The 20,188-nt window shown below is 39.6% G+C and overlaps 2 protein-coding genes and 1 non-coding gene across 3 annotated transcripts; 1 reads left to right on the forward strand and 2 right to left on the reverse strand.

The window, feature by feature from the left end:
* The first annotated feature begins 2,895 nt into the window (after positions 1 to 2,895).
* On the forward strand, positions 2,896 to 5,513 carry LOC148409466 (proline-rich protein 15-like protein B). Its single transcript, XM_088439676.1, has 3 exons — positions 2,896 to 3,181; positions 4,737 to 4,783; positions 4,853 to 5,513. Exons 1-3 carry the CDS (start codon positions 3,160 to 3,162, stop codon positions 5,174 to 5,176), a joined length of 393 nt encoding a protein of 130 aa, XP_088295802.1. The 5' UTR covers positions 2,896 to 3,159; the 3' UTR covers positions 5,177 to 5,513.
* Positions 5,514 to 5,831: 318 nt separating this feature from the next.
* On the reverse strand, positions 5,832 to 19,802 carry LOC148409467 (uncharacterized). Its single transcript, XM_088439675.1, has 13 exons — positions 19,663 to 19,802; positions 17,551 to 18,090; positions 16,546 to 16,847; positions 16,255 to 16,435; positions 14,533 to 14,672; positions 13,694 to 14,259; positions 12,682 to 12,955; positions 11,658 to 11,850; positions 10,035 to 10,219; positions 9,279 to 9,374; positions 8,340 to 8,498; positions 8,110 to 8,203; positions 5,832 to 8,002 (listed from the first exon to the last, which is right to left on the reverse strand). Exons 2-13 carry the CDS (start codon positions 18,078 to 18,080, stop codon positions 7,939 to 7,941), a joined length of 2,784 nt encoding a protein of 927 aa, XP_088295801.1. The 5' UTR covers positions 18,081 to 18,090; positions 19,663 to 19,802; the 3' UTR covers positions 5,832 to 7,938.
* trnas-gcu (transfer RNA serine (anticodon GCU)) lies at positions 11,000 to 11,081 on the reverse strand. Its single transcript has one exon. It is a non-coding gene; the product is annotated as a tRNA-Ser (tRNA).
* Positions 19,803 to 20,188: the final 386 nt, after the last annotated feature.

Below are 20,188 nucleotides of genomic sequence, written 5' to 3' on the forward strand. Positions count from 1 at the left end.
AAAAAACTAGCCAATCAAAGCGTAGTTTGCTAGAACTTGACTCTGATTGGTGATTGGCCGTTGATCTATTTTGCAGTTTATATAGTCTATCAGTAGAGGGCGACAGATCTTAATCAATGCTTATAACGAATGTATTAACAAAGAATTAGGTGAGCGTTCACTTTTTTTAATCTCTGCTGGGGAATTAAGTAGAGATGCATTTATCTTATTCAACGCTCTAGTTGCCAGACATCCCGAAATATTAAGGCATTCGATGCAGATTTATTTATGTAACAGTAATCGGTATCAATAGTTTCTCGTTTGTCTGAAATCGAGAAAAAGTGCTTCTGTTCATGTAGATTATATTTACAATAAAACAATTAATCTGTAAACCCTTTTCAAATATAAATGGCCTAGTTAGATATGATGTTATTGTATGACTACATTCATTCCAGACACCCACACTCGTTAATCATAAATTTTGTGATTTATTGGACAGCCTCTTTCCAGCTAATCTGTTTATTGGCGTTGGTTATGAGCCACAACTTTTTTTTCAAATTATTGTCAAATTATTTAATAATAAAAGGAATGGAAGAAGTGAGAGAAAAAGAACTCTAATCCAGTCGAAACTCTTACCCCGATCAAAACTTTGTTTTGAAACCCTACTCTACCTCATCCTGTCTTAGAATGTATTGGCTCACACTGAGATGTTTACGGTGTATAGCGATAAACATCCAATATTTCATAGGAATGCAGTTCTCTATTTTTGTCATTTGCAGGAAAATGATTTAAAGTTTTATGGCTACAGTGAACTCTGTGAGATTTTTGTTTGTTTGTTTATCCTTTCTTGACGCAATACTTTTTTAAGAGTGGGGTTTTCTACGGTGGCCGAGAGCCCACACGTTTTTCTTATCTGCAGCATTGAGGGCTCTCGGCCACCGTAGTTTTCCACTGATTGGCATTTTGCAAAACATAGAATTAATTTTGCTTGCACTGCTTGCGATTTCCTCCACTGATACCATCATAATTGCCCATATTATTTGACGAATTTTTATCTGTACCATCAAGGTTGCCTGAAAGATAAGAAGTAAATTAGTGTAGAAAAAGTGCAAAAGAGAAAGACGAGTTCAAAAATCTGCCAATATTTCTCATTTTTTACAGTCATCCATTCTTTCACTTTCTGGACTGTTTGCAGAAGGTAAAGCTGTAGTTGAAGGGAAGAGCCATCTTGGAAAATGGAGTTGGCCCAGTGTTGCACTAGAGAATCAGGCAAAGTACTGAGTGCAATAGAAAAAAAATACTGCCAGTCAAAATAAGGTCGAAATCTAGATTTAGACCAGTATTCAGAAATGTGTCTTCACATCTCTGTAGTTAGCTTAAAAACGACAGGAAAAGAGTTGACTCACGCTAGTTCTTCGGTGGCTTAAAATTTATACAAGGGAATCCATTTGAATTTCAAGCAAACTTCCAGAGTAAGCGTGTGAAGGCCTCATACAACATATGCAAAACATGGCTGACTACAGTCTCCGTTCAGTTTGTGTGTGTGTGTGTGTGTGTGTGTGCAATCCCAGTTGTGAAACAGGAGTGGGACAAGTCAAACACAAAGATGACTTTATTCCGAGTCCAACTTCCACATTAGGGCCCGAGTGGCTGATAAAGGGAAATTTATGTGCGGATTTGGAAAGCTGCACGGTTCTCAGGAATCTCTACGACGTGGACCCAAGGAAGGTCCCACTGAGTCACCGTCACACACGCCTGCACTCGACTGGGCGGGACCAAGGTGTGTGGGTGTGTGTGTGTCAGGTGGCTGGGGCTGCAGGGTGACAAGGTGAGACTGTGGTCAAAGACAGGCGGATAAGAGAGATGCTGCTTACCTGACAAAAGACCACAAAAAGGGGGGAAAGACTTTTTAAAGATGGCGGCACAACTTTGCTTTTTTTAATCTTCTACAGCCAGCAAGGTAGGACATCCATCTGTATATCTGTCTACCATGTGTTGCGTTCAGGGACAATCCGAAATCATACTTTTCCTTGCAAAGGAACCGAGTGATGGCGTCAAATGTGTCGGGTCATCTTCTATGTATCTATGTCCTCCTGAGACTCAGCCTGTTTTTTTGTGTCCACTGTTGTGTCCATTTTGTCTCTCCAAGATACCAAAGTTGAGATTGCACCCAAACACGAAACATCATTGGAAAGGCCAGGGTGTCCTCTGTTGAGGACACTAGAACTTTGACTCCATGGAGTCAAAAAAAGATCAAAACAAATGTCCAGCACAGTGGACAAAAATCAGTAGGCTGGGTCTCAGGAGGATAAATCTATCCATCTATTGTAACCACGGTAACAAACGAAACAAAATCAATTGAAAGTTACAATCACAAACACAAGACAGTGTGACAGCGAGCACCTTCTGTCGCTGTCACTTGGTTAGTGATTTGGAAAAAAAACGGTGCAAAGTGTTCCTGTTCTTTTTTGGATTGTTCTGCTGCTGTGATGTGTTGAGGCATGACAGAACACACACGGTAACTTATTAAAATTTAACCATGCTTAGGCTTCCACTGAGTCAACAGTCAAAGGTCCGACACGCCAGGGGGATTTATGCACACATTGCAAAAGTTATTTTTCGGAAGCTAACCAGGATCCTTTTTAGCACTAGTTGAATGCTTGTGTAAGTTCAGTTGTATTTAACTTTGAAGGGCTACACATTTGCATTTAGTTAAAAAAAAAAGGCATCAACAATGTGCACAAATGTCTCCAAATGCGCAAACAGAAATTTGCAAAATGTTAAATCCCTGGGAAATAATTTTGATATGACGTATAAAAAAAAAAAAAAGATAATGTTAAATTGGCATATGCCCCTGAACAGCGAACCACACATAATACATCGAGCTTGATGCACAAGCCTTTTAGCAGCATAAAAAGAAATAAAACCTTTACGACTTTAGGAGTCAACACAGCAGATCAAACACGCCGTGGGACCTTTGTGCCGACAGGTGTGCACTTCACTGATAAGAGCCCCGCACATGTTTGCTATTTGCATAGCTGCTGGGAGAAAACTGAGAACAAATGCACACTCTTTCACTGCGGGACAATCACAACAGGACACAATTGTGTGATAACAATTTCCTAATCCGTCTGCAACAAAGAGCGGACAACCGAGTGGAGTAATGCAGCGAAAGCTTTAATGGAGTGTGATGCAGTGCAGGGTAATGTAAAACAGTGCTTCTCAAATCGGGCTGCGAATACCCCTGGAGGTACTTGAAGACCCCTTGGGATCAAATTGAACAAACATTCTAATTTGTTGCCTTTTTATTATCACATGAGGAACAGTAAATGTTTCTTTTCTAATTAAGAGTCAATCAATTGGAACATGAAACAACTTCTTCTAAATGATCTTATAGTGAGCCCTCTGCAAGAGTATTGACCGCCTTTATTTTGTTAAGTTTTATACAGATGCACATTGTGACTAGTGATAGTATTTTATAGCTGACAAGCCTGAAAATACATAACTCATTTGATGTTATAAATGATATTTTCTTAAGTTGCTGAATAAAATATGTTTTATCACCACAATTATAGGTCCACATTTTAATATAGTTAAACACACATGGCTCAGTACAGTATTTTTTTTTTAAAGTTTGTTTGTTTTTTCCTCCAAAACGCTTTGCAATGGTTATGTAATAATTGGCTGAAAAAATATTTCACATCACTACAAACAGGTTAAGAATATAGTATATATAGTAGGGGTGGGAATCTTTGGATGTCTCATGATTCGATTCTTTTCTGATTTGGGAGTCTCTGATTCAATTCAGAATCGAATTTGATCCTCAACAATTTCTGATTCAAAACGTTTCGATTCAATTAATCCAAAATGATTTCTGCTTCAATCTATAGAAGTGCAAAGGAATCAACTTTTCAAGACAGAATTACAAAGGGTGTACATGTATTTTTTTAAGTTTTGATCTGTAAGTAGCATGCCTTTTTACACAAAAATAGCATGTGGGTAACTGTCGGCAGCTCAGTACTTTGAGACGAGATCTTATGTGTTGAAATGTGTTTACCTGATTCCTTATCCGATTAGAATTACTTTATATTGTCAATATAGGCTACAGAATTTCAAATTTTAAAAATTTTGGCTGATGGTGTGCCTTGAGAAAGAAAATAAGTGTGCCATAGCTAAAAAAAAAAACCCTCTGTATTATAGTAAAGTATAAAAAAAAATATACTTCTGAAATGTAATAAATCAGACATGAATGGCACAGCACTCTCTTTTAAGTCTTTTTTTCCCTCATCCAAAAATGTTTACACAGGCTGGAGGGTATGTAGCTGAAAAAATATTTGCACAAGTGGTACATGATTGCAAAAAGGTTGAACACCACTGGTTTAAAGCATAGACACAGAAGTTGTTTCATGTTCCAATTAATTTGCTTTCAATTTGAAAACAAACAAACAAAACACTGTTTCTGTCAGTGTATAATTATAACTACAGGAACCCTGTTAAATAGTAGTAGGTACTAGAAGGCTATTTCATGAATGCTAAGAATTTTGAGTACCAATGGAGTTATGTAGGATGCAGTAGTGCCATAAACTGAGTATAGTAGAGTTATGAGAAAGACAAAGGCAACAAGTCAAGCAGTTCAAGGCGAAGCTCAGTCAAATGAAAAGTAGATGAGTATAGTAGAATGCAAATGTTAAGCAAGTGCTCTGTAGTGTTGTTACCTCAACCAGAAGGTGTTTGCATGACATCACGTATGCTCACAGACACAAGATACTCCTTCATTAAATTATTCATCCATTCATCAGCTGAGAGACAAGTGTCAGGTGGCGCTAAAAATAACGCACACACACAAAAAGATCACAATCCTGATGTATCCACCAGGTCTCGCGTCTATCCCGCCATCATGGCTGACCCCAGCTGGTGGAAACTCACCTTCTCCCGCAAGAAGAAGTCCGAGTCCAAGGTCCTGTACGAGATTCCGGCGGAGTACGGCAGCAACACCATAGAAACCTCGGGGAACGGCGGGCCCGCTCCGGAAACTGCCGAGTTCAGCGCCAGGCTGGAGAAGATTGTGGACAAGTCGGCCACTAAGGGGCGCCACGTCAAGGTTTCCCACTCCGGACGCTTCAAGGAGAAGAAGAAGATCCGAGCGACGTTGGCTGAGAACCCGGACCTGTTTGGGGAGCAGAACCTAGCCGAGTAGAACCGCAATAAAAAAAAGAGTGACACGTAGCACGTTAACTGTGGACTTACATGTGCCAGATCAACATCGAAGACTCAAACAAAACCTATATGTGCTCTGGTCAATTTGTACATTTTAATATTCTAACGGGAGTGTTTTATTCTTACTAACTCTGTTCACTTGTGCTACACAATCAGTACACAAGTGAAGTACTGTAATCAAAGTGGAGAAACATTTTGTTGTAAATATTAAAAAAGACTGTGGATGTTCCTTTTGATACGTTCTACAAAGACGTGTTGATGTAAAAATGTGTCTTCCTGTTTGTATTTTCTACCACAATGTAGACATTCTAAGTTTGGATATTCCCTTATGTGTGTGGTGTTTTTCTCACACATTCCTCAAAAAACTGTGCCCCACTTGGCCCCCCCCCAACCAGTAAAATTGGTCTAGACCCGCCTCTGAATATTCGCTAGGATTGACTTGTCCTTGCTCAGCAAAAAAAGGATGGAAGTTCGAGCCTCACATTTGGCTGCCTTTGTTGCCATGACGACGGTAAGCGGACACCTGCCGGTCCATCCAAGGATCCAACTTGTCTTCATTCTTTTAAGTAGAGCTTAATAGTGACACCTGCTGGTCACATATTCGGAATAGGCACCACACTTTCAACAGAGGGAAATTTTTATTTCAAACATTTAGGAAGACAGTGACTGTTTTTTCCAGTCTATGCAAGACCATGTATGGTCAACATTTGTACATTAATACTGCTTTTTGTTTCACAAAAAAAAAAAAAACATGATAAGTTTCAGTATGATTCAATTTTCAAGTCAAAAATACAGACTATGATATATTACCCGGGGTGTACAACTACAATGCAATTTCCTACTTTCACTTTTCAACAATCAACAGTTCCAAAAAAAAGACACTATAAAACTTTACAGTAATGTGGTCATCTCACATTTATGTGTCTCTAAGGTGAATATGATTCGACAGGATTTATTCAGACAATTCTAAATAATAATTGACCTCATTTCTCATTTGAGGAAGATACTGGAGTCGTTTATGGCACTTTGATTCTACGAAAGACTATTTGGGTCATACTGAAAAGAAAATGCTATATTACTAGGAGGAAAAAATCGGAAATAAATATGTTTGTAATTTTATCAATACTACAAGAACAGTAATGACGTTTGAGAATAAAGTCCAATCATTGTGAGGAAAGCTTCTTCTTTAAACAAGAAAAAAACGTCATCTCCAAAAATAAAGACAACGACATTAATTTTACAACAATACAGTTCAAACTGCTACGATTTAGGTGACTGCTTTTATGCCAACTGCATTTAAATTCTCATGACATTGTGACGCATTTAATTTTAGATTTTTTTAGTTTTTGTGTCTTCTGTGTAGCCCTAATACTACCTCCTATGCCTGTGTAATTACTTTACATACAAGTTACTGTATAGAATCTAAAAAAAAAAAAAGTTATATGTATTTTATACTGCATCGGTTCCTTGAACAAATGACAGATCAAGCAAAATAAAAAATAAAACACACACACACAACACAAGGCACAGTGACCATTTTGGAGGCGCTATCAACAAACGTAAACTAGACCCCGCTCATATTTACCTTCATAAAAGAAACGACTGTCCACATCAAGGCTCACTTCCCTTTATCGTAAGATAAGAAAATGTAAACATATCGCTTTTTAAAGTGAGTCTAGAAAGTGGTAACTGTAACACATTCACATTACAAAAGTAAAATCTTTGCAGCTAAGCAATGAGTATCAATCTTATTTGATATGCTACACAAAGTAAATATGAGTGATGATGGGATAATGAAGCTTCATGAAGCATTCTAGATGATGCACTCGGTTTAAAAATAAACACTAGTGAAGTGGAAATGTATTCAATTTCCCTCACTTCTTTGAACCAAGAGGAAAGGAGTAAAAAAATATATCACAAGTGCTTTATGAAGCTTCATGAGTCCATCACTAGAGAACTTTCATTCAAGTCCAACAATAATAGCAAAGGCTTATTTTTGCGCTCGTGTTTTAATGCCCTAGCTTCTTCTGAAGAGCCATGTTAGCGGAGGCGTAGCTACATCAGATTATAGACAGTCGACTTGATGGCAAACAGCGACGTGATGGAACGTTTCATTAGCTCTGAAGTTAGAAGTTACGTTAAGGGGTAAAAATGCGGATATTGTTTGAGGCAACGTTGACGCTAACGTTGATGCTAAAGGAAACTTGGTAAGCTGTTGTTGGAGTGAAATTAAATTTGTCGTTAGAAATACATACAGCATAGTAACAAAAAATATGTATACGGGAGGAGTTGTACATATGTAAATACATGAATATGGTTTTCACAGTCATAAAGTGACCCCCTGAAGGAAAACCACAATTTCCCCACGGCTTGCAACAAAAACGAGTTTGACACCCCTGGAAAGCGTCAACATAAGCAGCTATAAACATTTTCTACAACTCCATAATATTTGTGTTAGGCCTCGGTTTCTAACTTCTTGCTTCGATTGCTGAAAAATTTACCAACAGTCATGTTCAAGTCATGTTCCACAAAAGAAAAATGACTTTTTTCTCAAGTATGACCCCGCCCCCCCACACACACAATTCCCTCGGGTACTTCTTTCCCTTTCATAGTAGTAACCCTCATTGTTTACAAAAGATGACACGATAAAAAAATATGTTCTACAACAGCTAATTTTCACTATCAAAACACAAACACTCACAGTCACATGACAACTCAAAAGTCCCTCGGCTTATTCCTGGACTATAGATCTGAGAGACCCTCTGCGTGCTCACTCAACTCCATGGTGGCGTAGTCCAGAGGACGCCTGATGAAAGCAGGGAACATTTAAAAAAAAAAAAAAAATCTTTCAATCTTTGTATGAAGCAAAAGTCATCTCTAATGTGACCCAAATAAAGAAATGAGAATACATACCTCCTTTTGTAGAAATATGTGACAAGAGCCGCTCCAAGTGCGAGTAGCAGGAGAACTGCGACTATAAGACCAATCTGTAAACCCAGGCTGGACCCTAGGAAAAAAAATGCCATGTAACATGTAAAATATTTGTTCAGCCAAATTATCCTTAGACTATTTACTCCAATACAGTAAATATGTAAATTAAAGGTCTTTGAATTTAATGAAGAGTCCGCAAAGAACTTACTGACCTGTACTGATGCGTCGGTCAGTGGAGGGGGCGGAGCAAACATCAGCATGTGACAGGTTCACAGCGGACGTTTGGATGATGAGTGCCCTCTGGTGGTCGGAGAAGGCTCGAATGTTTCCCCACACTCGCAACCAGCCGGACACACATGAGAAATTGGCTCCTTGCACGAGAGCAAAGCGAAGTTAATTGGAATGCGGTGAAGATTGTGAAGGACAAATAATACGATCTTCTTAAATTGCACAAAGAGCCGCATAATTAACCGAATTTTAATCACGATACAATATTGCCTGCCACGATTAATTAAGCTGAAACTCGGCGATATTAACGTTTAAAAAGCAGCTACCTACATGTCAAACGCAGCACTTTGTCATCCTACCACCAGGGGGCAATGCTTCACACACGGTTGGATGACAAAAGCGTCTGCTTTCTCACCCTAATATATTAATTACCAGAGTGAAATGGCGTTGAGTTTCCCACCTGATTTCTAATATATACAGTGCTAGCTGTCAATTGAGAAACATTTTGAAAAATTCGATTGTCAAAAAATTTGAATAGATTCGGTTTGAAATGACCGAAAATGCCAATTGATTAAAATTTGTGTAAAAGTAATTAATGTGCTTGGTTGTAAGTAGGCTTCATTTTTTTCATTAATTTGCAGTCAGCAAGTAAGGTCTAGTGTGCCAGGTTTTTGGTGAATTTGTTTAAATGATTAATGACTTTATTTATTTAAGTTTATTATTATTATTTGTAAGTATTAAGCCTTGTTTATAAATCGTGTGTTTAAAAAAAAAGGGCAATAAATAGACATGTTTGACCAAACATGATAGATAATTGTGGTTAGTAATCATGATTTCAATACTGACCAAAATAATAGTGATTATTATTTTGGATATAATTGTGCAGCACTAATTACACATATTCCTTTAACAAAAGGTTTCACCTTGGAGCGATAATACGGATATTCCACAAAGACACTTCTGCTCCAGGTAGTGGGCCACTTGTACAATCCTCTTCCCCAGAATGAGACCACTACAATCTGAAAACATACCACAAAAATGATACGCTGTATTATTATTTACAAAAAATAATCCAGCTTAACTTTCTTCTTGCGGGTAGTTAGCTAAGTAGCTAGCAACCTACATACCACACTCTTGCTATCAAAACTCTTACGAGTACCATAATTTTCAGACTATAACTATCACGTTTTTGAACCCTGCGACTTATAGTCTAGTGCGGTTTATCTGCATTTTTTTTTAGCAATTCTAGAGCGATCTGTCAGTAAACAAAGGGGGACAGAAAAAGGGGTTGCTATTGGGTTCAAACTACTATTTTACTCGCCACCAGGGAGCACTTTCTAATAATAAACACAATCAGGCATATTACTGTTGTGTTGGTGCAGTATTCTAACTGTTGCTGTAACAAGGCAATTTGAATAGAAAATAAAAAATTTATCCATCCTCATTAGGCTTCAAAAACTTCCATGTACTATCTTTCTGAGTAAATATCTGATGTTACAACCTGTGCCATATCGTCCCGTGTGGCTTATACATGACACATTTTCTGTTAAATATTTGTTAGTGCGGCTTCTACTCCGGTGCGGATTACAGTCTGAAAAATACAGTACTTTTTTCTCCAGTGCTTCTTCATGGTTTGATTCAGAATTTCATCATACACTTCACAGCACGGTTTCATTCACCTCCAAACTTCTCCGACCAGCCGCTGGACGGTGGTCCGAGGCAAATGTCAATGTGACTAGAGAAGGCCGAGCTGGGGCAGATGTTGGGGCCATGAGGGGTCGGCGATGACGTCGTCCAGGAAGAAGGGCTCCTCACATCGCAGCATGCACAGCGGCTGAGAGAAACTGCACCGTTTTTCACTGACCTGAGCATGCACAGACAAAAACATAATGAAAAAAAGGAAATCAACGCAAACAAAAAAATAATCATCGAGTTGATGTTGTTAAAATAGATGCAGTTTTTTTTCATCAGTGTCTTAATATTAGGACAAATTGCGAAATAGATTACACGTCCCGAAAGTACTCATCAAGCCTGTAAAGATGACAAATTAAATAGATGCGATTGTCTGAAAACCAGGTTTTTGACCTTGTTACTGGTAAAATCAAGAACTTCTCACCTAAACAAGGCGACCAAGTTAAAAATCAAAAAAATCCAATCATATAATAATGAGATAATGAGAAAAATTTCATTAAGAGTTGGACATATTTGACATATTAAAAATAAGCATTTATTGTGTCATCCTATGATTTGTTTGTCGATGTTTCTTGAAGAATGCAAAGAAGCACAATGGATTAGCTTTTTATTACGTTGATAAAAGGAAAACGGCAACAAATTCCGACGATGATGCGATTCCATCTCACGCTTGCAGAGCATTTGTCGGAAAAACAAAAGGAAAACGCCAACATATTCTGACGAGGATGGAATTCGAAACCCACACGCGCAGTATTTATTCGAAAACAACAAAAGGAAAAGGGCAACGCGTTTCGAAGAAGATGGTATTCCAACGGACACGTTGGGTGAACAATGGATTAGCGGTCCATCACCTTATGTTGGAAAAGAAGAAAGCTAAAAAACTCTGCCGATGATGGGACTCAAGCTAACGCATGCAAAGTGTTTTTTGGAAAAAGTAAGTGGAATTGAGTTACGACGAGGATGGGATTTGAACCCATGCGTGCAGAGCACAATGGATTAGCAGTCCATCACCTTAACCACTCGGTCACCTCGTCTGAAAAACCATATGGAGATTTACATACGCAAACAAAAATAGCTGAAAAACGAATAGAAATTTAGTAAACACGTCAGTCAATTTTCATGATCTCGCTGTTTTTTCATGTTCTTTTTTAAGGAGCATGAATGCATTGTAGTCTGCATACTGATTGGCTAAGTGATCAATTTTCATCTTTAAAATGTCCATAGCAACCAGTATTTTAGGAAGATGATATGAACCAGAAACAGGAAGTGAAAGCGTATTTTCATACGCTTCGATATCAATTTAAATCTTTCGACAGCTCGAAAATGAATGTCGATACCTTAAGGAGCTTGTTGTTGTCAAATTTCCAAAATAGAAATTTCTGTGCAAAATTCATATTGTCATCAATAACTCACAGACATCTGCTTGGTTTTGTGAAAACGCATGACATATAATAAACCAACAAAGTAATCATCAACCTCTACGTGGATTTCAATTTATTTGTGTTTTTTTTTTTTTTTTTTTGGGGGGGGGGTCCCTGTGATAAACAAGAGAACACTGCATATGTTAGGCAGATAATAAACTGCGATTAACTGCACATTTCTGCGCTTACCTTAGAGCCGGAATGACCTGGCTCCCTCTAGTGGACACTGAGGAGAGCAACAGCTGGACGTCACTGAACATGAGTTCATCCCGCCGACTGGAATTGGTGAGGGCCGTGGCAGCTCTACAAACGCTGAAAAGGTCGTAGCACAAGAGGACTGCTCCTCGTGCCGGTACATTGATGCCTTCGGGGAAAGTCTGATCTATCCAGAGAAGAGAAATTTGAGCGTGGAGAATCAAAGTGTGTAGCAGTATGAAGGAAAAAACAGTTGGTTGAAATAAAAACTGTTATGTGGTCACAATTAAGGGGAAGACCACACAAACATTTTCTTGCAGTACTTTTCCCCTAGAAAAAAAAGAAAAAAAATCACGCCCACCCCCCATGATGATTAAAAATGGATCATTAGCTATAAAAATTGTGTGAGTAGACAGTTGACAGCAATTTAAAAAGTTTGTAACTCTCACACACTTTGACCATGAGGACATCACAGTAACACCTGGTGCCGTGAATGTGCAAATACACTTCGCACGGCAAAAGAAAAGCCTGTTCCCCAAGGTTATTCCCCCTGGGGGGCCTGCAATTTGAGGACTGCTTTACAGTAATGTGTTCTATGCGCCCTCACTCATCTAAACACACACTTGTAATCAATTTTTTTTGTTTGTGGATCATAAATTAAGCAGCCAATCCCACTAGTTTTTTTCCATCTTTGGGGGAGGTCATTTTGTCACTCCCTGTTGCGCAATGTGAGGGTCACAAGATGAGCCGTGATTGGATGTTACCTGAGTTCTGAGCACATGGGATGTCATTTTCAATCAATGACCACAAATGCAAAATGGCCGCCCCTTTAAGCTGAATAAAAAATGTTTAGCTTTTGCTCTTTAATTCATACTCCACCAATCCAATATTATACAGAATGACATTTTTACACTAGTGGGCCTGGATGGAAAATATTATTGTAAGGAATTTTGGGGGGTTGATTTCCCCTTGAAAAAACAACAGCTCTAGTTTTCTATCATTTCCTGTCTGTGCTCACCCGCTTGCGTGAAATTCCCGACCATGTAATAGCCATCCTCGTCGGTCAATCCGGTCAGAGGAAGCGCGACGATCGCGTTGCTCTGTTCCTGGTCAAACACGACCAGCACCAGGCCATGCAGGTGGGTCAGCGGAGGGCCGTGCAGCTCCACAAAGGACCTTTGCTGGCTGTGATTGGTCCAGTGGCCACTGGCCACCTCATTAATGACCACGCCCTCGGGAGCGGGAGGTGGTCGGGGACAACTGTTCTCCCGCAGGGGAGTTGGCGGCGCTACCTGTGAGGGTTGATGAAAGGAAAAAAAAAATGAATTGTTTAAAAAAAAAAAAAAAACATCCCAAAATAGTATATATATAATATATAAGGCGCACCGGATTATAAGGCGCACCCTCAATTAATGACATATTTTAAAACTTTTTCAATCACAATGTAGTAATACTCAAAGTAATAACAACGATAACTCAAATAATAACTCTAAACTCTCAATAGCGTAATAACTCAATGTCAGTATGACCAACCTTGTTCAACTGTAAACACACAAAAGAAACAGGTAAAGCTTACTTTATCACTTCATTCTCCATCTACGCATCCCAATCTCAATATTGATCCATATATAAGGCGCACCCGATTATAAGGCGCACCATCAGCTTTTTAAAAAAAAGGCTTTTAGGTGCGCCTTATCGTGCGGAAAATATGGTATATTTGACGTCAGGGTCAAAACGACAGATACTATAACTACAAAGTGGCCCATGATAAAAATGAGTTTGACACCCCTGATTTCCAAACGGCACTGTGTGTTCATTTCTAAGTACTTATAAATTGATAAACTTTTATACTAGGGACGTGTACAACAATTGACACTATTCACCCACCACTCGGTGAAAAGTAACCCAAAGTGTGTGAAATAGCTAACCCAGCACCCTTTGCAAAAGGGACCGAGCAAAAACTGGGTTAAGGATTTGGCTAAAATCTAACCAAGCTGATGAGTTGTAGATATGTTTTGCGTTATACTTACGGAAAATGCGGACAGGTCATACGGATAAAGGCCCCTGCAGCGGCTGAGCGCCTCATCACCAGGAAGAACCTCCGGATCCTCCAGTAGGGGAAGCTGACCAGGTGTCAGCGCCTTACTCAGATCCTGCGCCTCCTTATCCGATCCCATCTTGCGATACACCACAGCATCCAGGAGCCCTTTGGTGGGGATCCCCCTTTGCTCCGCCGACGGGGGGCCGAATGGGCTACGGTACAGCGCTACGGCGTCCGGTCCGTTTTGGATGGTGTTGGGAGGTAGGCGGAGAGAAGGCGCAGGTACCAGCCTGTCGCTTCCCAACAGGAAGTAGCCCTTGGCGGTGGTGAAGTGCCCACTGAGGCTGAGCTCCCTGTAGGGTTTATTGTTGTGCGCGCTAAAAAACAGAATCCAGATGCCCAGCAGGGACATGCGGCGTCCGGATGGGTGCCACAGCTCCACGTACTCGCCGTCCTCAGCCGTGCCGGGGGTGTCCGTGTTCAGCTCATTGATCAGGAAGTCACCGGTCCCCCAAGATGGAAGGTGCGGGGATGTATCTGCACCTCCTCCAGGAACTAATTCAACAAGAGAATGCATTCACTGCTATTGACGACCATTGACATTATAGATTCATTTTGAAAGGACAGCTATGTAAGTCAAAAATTTCTTTGAACTGGGCTGGACCGTGAGGGAGCAAAGCTTCATAAATATTCTCCCGTGGGTGTCCCTAATTTCTTGATTCATCGTTTTGATTCGTCAGTGTCAAAAATCAGCCATTTGTTCCAATGCTTCTATCCAAATAGTTAATTATTTACACATGCATGACAGCAAGTTGATACTACACTCACCCATGGTATGAGGGCAGATTTTTGGCCAGGGGCACTGGTTGGGTTGCCCCGGGGTTTGCGGGGCCTCCCAGAAGACGCCGGGATCTCTGGTCCACATGGCCATGCCACAACGGCTGAGGTAGAAGCCGCCCTCTTTTAAACTGACAAAGTAAAAAAAGAAGAAAAATATAATCATGACACGTACATTATAGCTATACATAGAGCTGCAACAATTAAAATGATTGGATTGCTTAATGATGGTTTCTGATAATCGATTAGTAGTTTAGACATCTTTTTAATCCATTTACTGCCAGCCCAGTTAAAACGGATCTTTTATTTCTGTATAAAAATGGGTCGTCGATGTCTTTTGTCGTCAATGGCACTGAATTAGTTCATTTAAAATTGTTCACATGCTCAGAATTTTTGCTTGTCAACTGTGTAATTTTTTTCAGCTCCGTCATCCTCCAAGAAAGCACTTATTGTCTTGGAATTGAATCAAAATAAATCATTTCCCTTTTACTTACATTTTGACCTGTTTCCCAACACGTTACGGGCAAAAGAATTAATAAGATTTAAATTATGTTTTTTGTGCTATCAATTTGGAATAATGTTTTGTTTTTGATTAAAGAAAGAAAATAAAATGTGTTTTATTTAATTAATTGATCAATAGACATACTAAATGCCAGATTAATCAATTATGAGAATAATAGTTGCAGGCCTATAATCTATCGATAGATCTGTTGGTTTGGAAAGGATATAAAAAGTCTAGACTTTTATTGAATGTTTGAATGTCAAGTTTTTGTGATGTAATGAAAAGACCTCAATGGAACTCTATGAAAAAAATCTATTTTAACCCCAAATAATTTTTTGATATCTAGTAGGCTTTTCTTGACATTTTTGCTTTATTGCAGGCAAAGAAAAACAATGAAAAACAAAAACATGTGTTCTTTACATCTTTTGTTGAAATTGAAAGGAGAACCTGATGTTATGTGATGAAGTCTGAGTCAGCATGACAAAGTGTGCATTTTAGATGAAAATACAGGAAGGCATACTTCTGCAAAAACCACAATGGTCACGAGGTGACCATAAACCCACCCCCTCCATCCATACAAACATTCAAATCGTGTTGCGATAAGAACACAGACAGTTTTTAATCTAAACGCCCTTAAAACGATGCAAACCATTTTAGGTTTACCAAATAAATCTTTAAAAGTTTGCTGTGGCAGCATTGTCAGATCTATTCAACTTTGTAGTCGGTATTGTCATCTTTTGATCTATTTGTAAGTAAAAAGAAAAAAAAAAGATCTATGCACATAAAATTCCACCTAGTTAATATCTCCTGTCAAAAAGAAATAATTGACTTAATTTTAAATAAAGTTGACAGGTGATACTAGGTGGTATATGACAGTTTAGGTCCAACCATTCTGAAGTGGGGGAGACTGGGCTTTTACAATAATGAAACGGAATAAGCTAATGAATATCAAATTATTTTTATTCTTACAGTATATTTTACTGAAATATTTACATCATTTAATAATTACGTTTAAAGTATTTTTGCATGGATGTCACTTTTTCAGTATATTTTAAAATCTCAGGTTAATGCAAACGCTAAAACTACTTGGAGGAGGTGACCAAAACAAATAAACAAAAACAAAAAAACATGTTTTTGACCTTTATTTCCTTTGCGAAACCTTGAAATGAGCCACTGCAGGTCTGTGCTCCAAGGGAGTCCTATTTCCTCACCTGTTGCTGAGCTGATAGGGCTGCCGGCCGGGGATGAGGGTTTCGGTGAGGTTGGCGCTCGGCTTGTCTCCGGGGCCGGCAAACACAAACGAGTCTAGAGGCTCAATCTCACTTAGGGGGCTGCCCACAGGAAAATCCGAGGTTGTCCCACTGTATATGGCCACAGCCCCTGACTCATCTCCTGAAAAACAAAAACAAAGAAACAAAAAAAAAAACATGAGGCAATTATCGACACCAGTTCTACATCAAAACACAATGGTACAATACTAACCTAAAAACATACAAACTTACCTTTCATATACTGCTTATCAACAATCATGGCGATAAGACCATTCCTGGAGGTGTCGGCATCCACGTTCAAACTGACGCTAACTCTGTCCGTTCTCCCATTCAGCACCACCAACACCAGAGGACGGACCTCGGATGCGAACGCCAGCTCAACGAAGCCGTCCACTTGACCTCCGCCCAGCTTCAGCTCAGTGATGACGGGCAGGTTCGGCGGTGTTGCTGCAATTGCGGCCGTGCAATTGTTCCTCTGGCCTGGGGAGGGCGACGACACCCTGAAGCCCCACTGATCTTCAGACAACAAACACCTAGATAGATTACATATATCAGATTAGATTTAGATTAGATTTAGATTAGATTTAGATTAGATTTAGATTAGCTAGCTAGCTAGCTAGCTAGCTAGCTAGCTAGATAGATAGATAGATAGATAGATAGATAGATAGATAGATAGATAGATAGATAGATAGATAGATAGATAGATAGATAGATAGATAGATAGATAATCAGCAAGCACAAGGTCTAAACAAGCTAGCACTATGTACAGTAGCTATCTAGCTAGCTCTAGCTATCAAACACTAGCATGCAAGTTAGACAGAAAGACGGGTGTAGCTAATGTATGCATAATACCAAGACAAAATATGCATATGCTATGAAGATAATTGTTCTTGTTCACTGAGTGTTGCAAGCATGACATTTTACATAGTATTATCTCTGACTTTGAAGAGCTTATTTTGTTCGATAAAGTGATTTGAAGTGCAGAAGAACGACATTTCAAGACAAAACAACATTTTTACGTTTTCTCTAGGTGTATTTTGTTCTGCATATTTGAGTGAATTTCCTCTTTATTTGGGAAAAAATCAGGCAATTAAAACGCATGAAACTAGATTTGCTGATGCATTCATAAATTCTTAAAAATCTCACTTGTGAGATTCTGCCTTGATGTACTTATACTCCCATTTGGGAACCCAGGTATGGGCACTCAAAACTGTCAACACTTCTCCCTTTAAATACCTCTCGATGGATTCGTCTCCCTCCAAGGTGGTTTCATCCTCGACAAAGGGCAGCTCCCCCGGGGTGAGGATCTCCGCAAGGACCTTGGCACCGCCCGTCTTGCGCGTCGTATAAACAACGGCGTCCACCAAACCCAGGGCGGTGACGTTCATCTTCTCAACGTAACGCGCCGCAGACGTGTGGTAGAGCACAACGGCGTCATCCGGACCGTTCTGGACTGTGTTGGGAGGCAGGGGGATGGCGGGTTTGGGGAGCATGTCCTTGGAGCCCACCAAGAAGAAACCCCTGTCGTCTGTGCTGTGGCCCTTCAGGTCTAAGACTTTATAAGCCACGTTTCCGTTCCCGTTATAAAAGACCATAGTGTATCCGTCCAGCGAGGACCGCTGTCCGCTGGTGTGGTACAACTCCACGAACTCGCTGGTGTCCAGTTTGGGGTTGTCGGCGTTGATCTCGCTGATGATGAGGCAGGGATCCCCTCGAACCAGCGCCCCCAGCAGCAACAGACACAAACATGTGAACACCGCCATCATGGAGCAGCTCCTACATGAATGAAAAAAGCATATAGATTTTTCCGGGGTAGACACTGTTCTGAATCTCAAAAACACCAAAACAAATACTTTCAAAATAAACCCCAAAAGATCCTGTGTAATTTTAACCAGCAATGACAAAAACCAAAGACATTTTGCACTATAATTATAGCTTGGTTTCAACATAAGATATACACTTAATTTTCATTTTTAAAAAATGTTTGTAACCCTAACCCTAGCACATGATGTACGTACAATTTATATACAGCAGAGGTTCTCAACCTATTTTCAATCATGCACTTTCTGTGAAATATTTTTTTCCAGCCAAGTTCCCCACTAATAGCACAAAACGTTAATTCATGTGCACTTCCAAAACTTAATGAAGGAATTTTATTTACAAAAAGGTCACTGATAATACCATTTAGCAAAAAAAGGTTGCTTCATGTTCCAATCAATTTGCTCTTAACCTGAAAGGAAAAATGTACTCTTCATATGACAGCAATAAAAATTATGTTTGCTGATACCTACAGAAACCCTATTCAAATCGCATGTACTCCCTGAAGTGACTTCATTACCCCCCGATTGCGATCCAGTGATCTACAGCAGTGGTTCTCAAAGCTGGAGGTCCATAAAATATTTCGGGGTATTGATAAAAAACATATATTTGTGTTAATTTCCTTTTAATTTACATTAAATTATGAATGTATTCATGACTCTTCAATAAACCATCAATTCTACCAGTTTAGTAGAATTGACTAATCTTTTAAATTGTAATAATTTTTCAATTTGTCAATAAGACCCACATGTCATCATCAAATAGCTTGATTATTTAGTCACTATTGTAGTGAACAACAATTTTGTAGTGAAGAAGCACGTAATTTGCAATATTTATTTTGTAAACTTCAGTATGGCTGAAAAGTAACAATTGTATTTGTTGTCAAATTGAATATGCTTGTGAAAAAAGGGCACTTTTTTTCTGCAACATTTGCAATGGGGTGCCCTTGGAAAATTTGCTTTCAGAAGGGGTCCCTAACTCCAAAAAGTTTGAGAACCCCTGCTACGGACAACAATTTTGAAAACGGATGCATCTGTATTGACACGTGTTGCGCAGATGGTTCAGTCTTAAACAATTGGCATGTCATTATGAATCACTACCATAAAATGTGGCGCTTTCAATAGAAATCGTAAACAACAAAACCGCATTCAAAAAGTAAAACACGTTGACGTGAAACGTCCACGAGAGACACTCATAATAAAGGCATGAATGAGTTCTCTGTCTGTGTGTGTGCGCGCGCGTGTGTGTGTGCGTGGAATTGTGACACCGGTCATCGCACGTCTTATGAGTGAGTCATGTCATGTTGCGAAACGGAAAGTTCGCATGCATGAACAACATCTCGAGTAAAATCGCTTGACCGAGTGCGAAAACACGGATGACCCGCGACGCTGCGAATCGTGCATGGGAATAACCAATCATTACTCCACACTTATTCCGGTCACGGTTCGGCTGCCGTGCATGCATCTTTTGCATCCCAAAACACAAACGCGCACACACTCCTAAAACGGCGGTTTTCTAAGCGTGGGTTACCGTGTCGCTCCGTGCGTGCTGTAGAAGCTTCTTCACACCGAAAGGTGCAGGAAAAAAACGGCCTTTTCCCCTTCTTTTGAAAAAGTTTGCTTTCAGACCCTTCCGCCGCTCCCTTTATTCACAAAGCAGCACTTTCTCCCCCCTGGAGTAGGCGGACCGTCAGGCTGGAGTTTGGGGGTGGGGGGCATGATGATGATGCTTTTAAACCACCCCCTTACTTCCTCACGACAGGTTGCACGCCGTCACTATATTAATAAACAAACAAACGAACGAAAAATGACAAACAAAAGCTTACAAGAGAGTGGGGCAAACTTTTGCGCTCCAAGTAAAACATTAGTAATATTTTTAGTACAAAATAAAATGTTAGTATTGACACTAAATATAGTCACAAATCTCTTCAAATGGAATACATTTATGTTAAGGTCCTCTTACTTGTTGGATATTTGTAATTAGTCATTCAGGCCGAGTTCCATAACCTCTTGTTCGGGCGGTTTGAATTTCAAGTCATAAAACCCTAAATCAGACC

This window comes from Hippichthys cyanospilos, chromosome 17, assembly GCF_059441005.1.
Source record: "Hippichthys cyanospilos isolate Australia breed blue-spotted pipefish chromosome 17, RoL_Hcya_1.0, whole genome shotgun sequence".
Lineage (NCBI taxonomy): Eukaryota > Metazoa > Chordata > Actinopteri > Syngnathiformes > Syngnathidae > Hippichthys > Hippichthys cyanospilos.

Excerpts from the sequence above, each read along its gene's own strand:
- LOC148409467 (XM_088439675.1), bottom strand. The coding sequence starts at position 18,080 with ATGATGGCGGTGTTCACATGTTTGTGTCTGTTGCTGCTGGGGGCGCTG. Across the intron at positions 9,375-10,034 it reads CTGGTCGGAGAAGTTTGGAG|ATTGTAGTGGTCTCATTCTG; the intron begins GTGAATGAAACC and ends GTATGTTTTCAG. Across the intron at positions 8,204-8,339 it reads TGACCGACGCATCAGTACAG|GGTCCAGCCTGGGTTTACAG; the intron begins GTCAGTAAGTTC and ends TTTTTTTCCTAG.
- LOC148409466 (XM_088439676.1), top strand. The coding sequence starts at position 3,160 with ATGGAGTGTGATGCAGTGCAGG. Across the intron at positions 3,182-4,736 it reads GGAGTGTGATGCAGTGCAGG|ACACAAGATACTCCTTCATT; the intron begins GTAATGTAAAAC and ends GTATGCTCACAG. Across the intron at positions 4,784-4,852 it reads TCATCCATTCATCAGCTGAG|AGGTCTCGCGTCTATCCCGC; the intron begins AGACAAGTGTCA and ends GATGTATCCACC.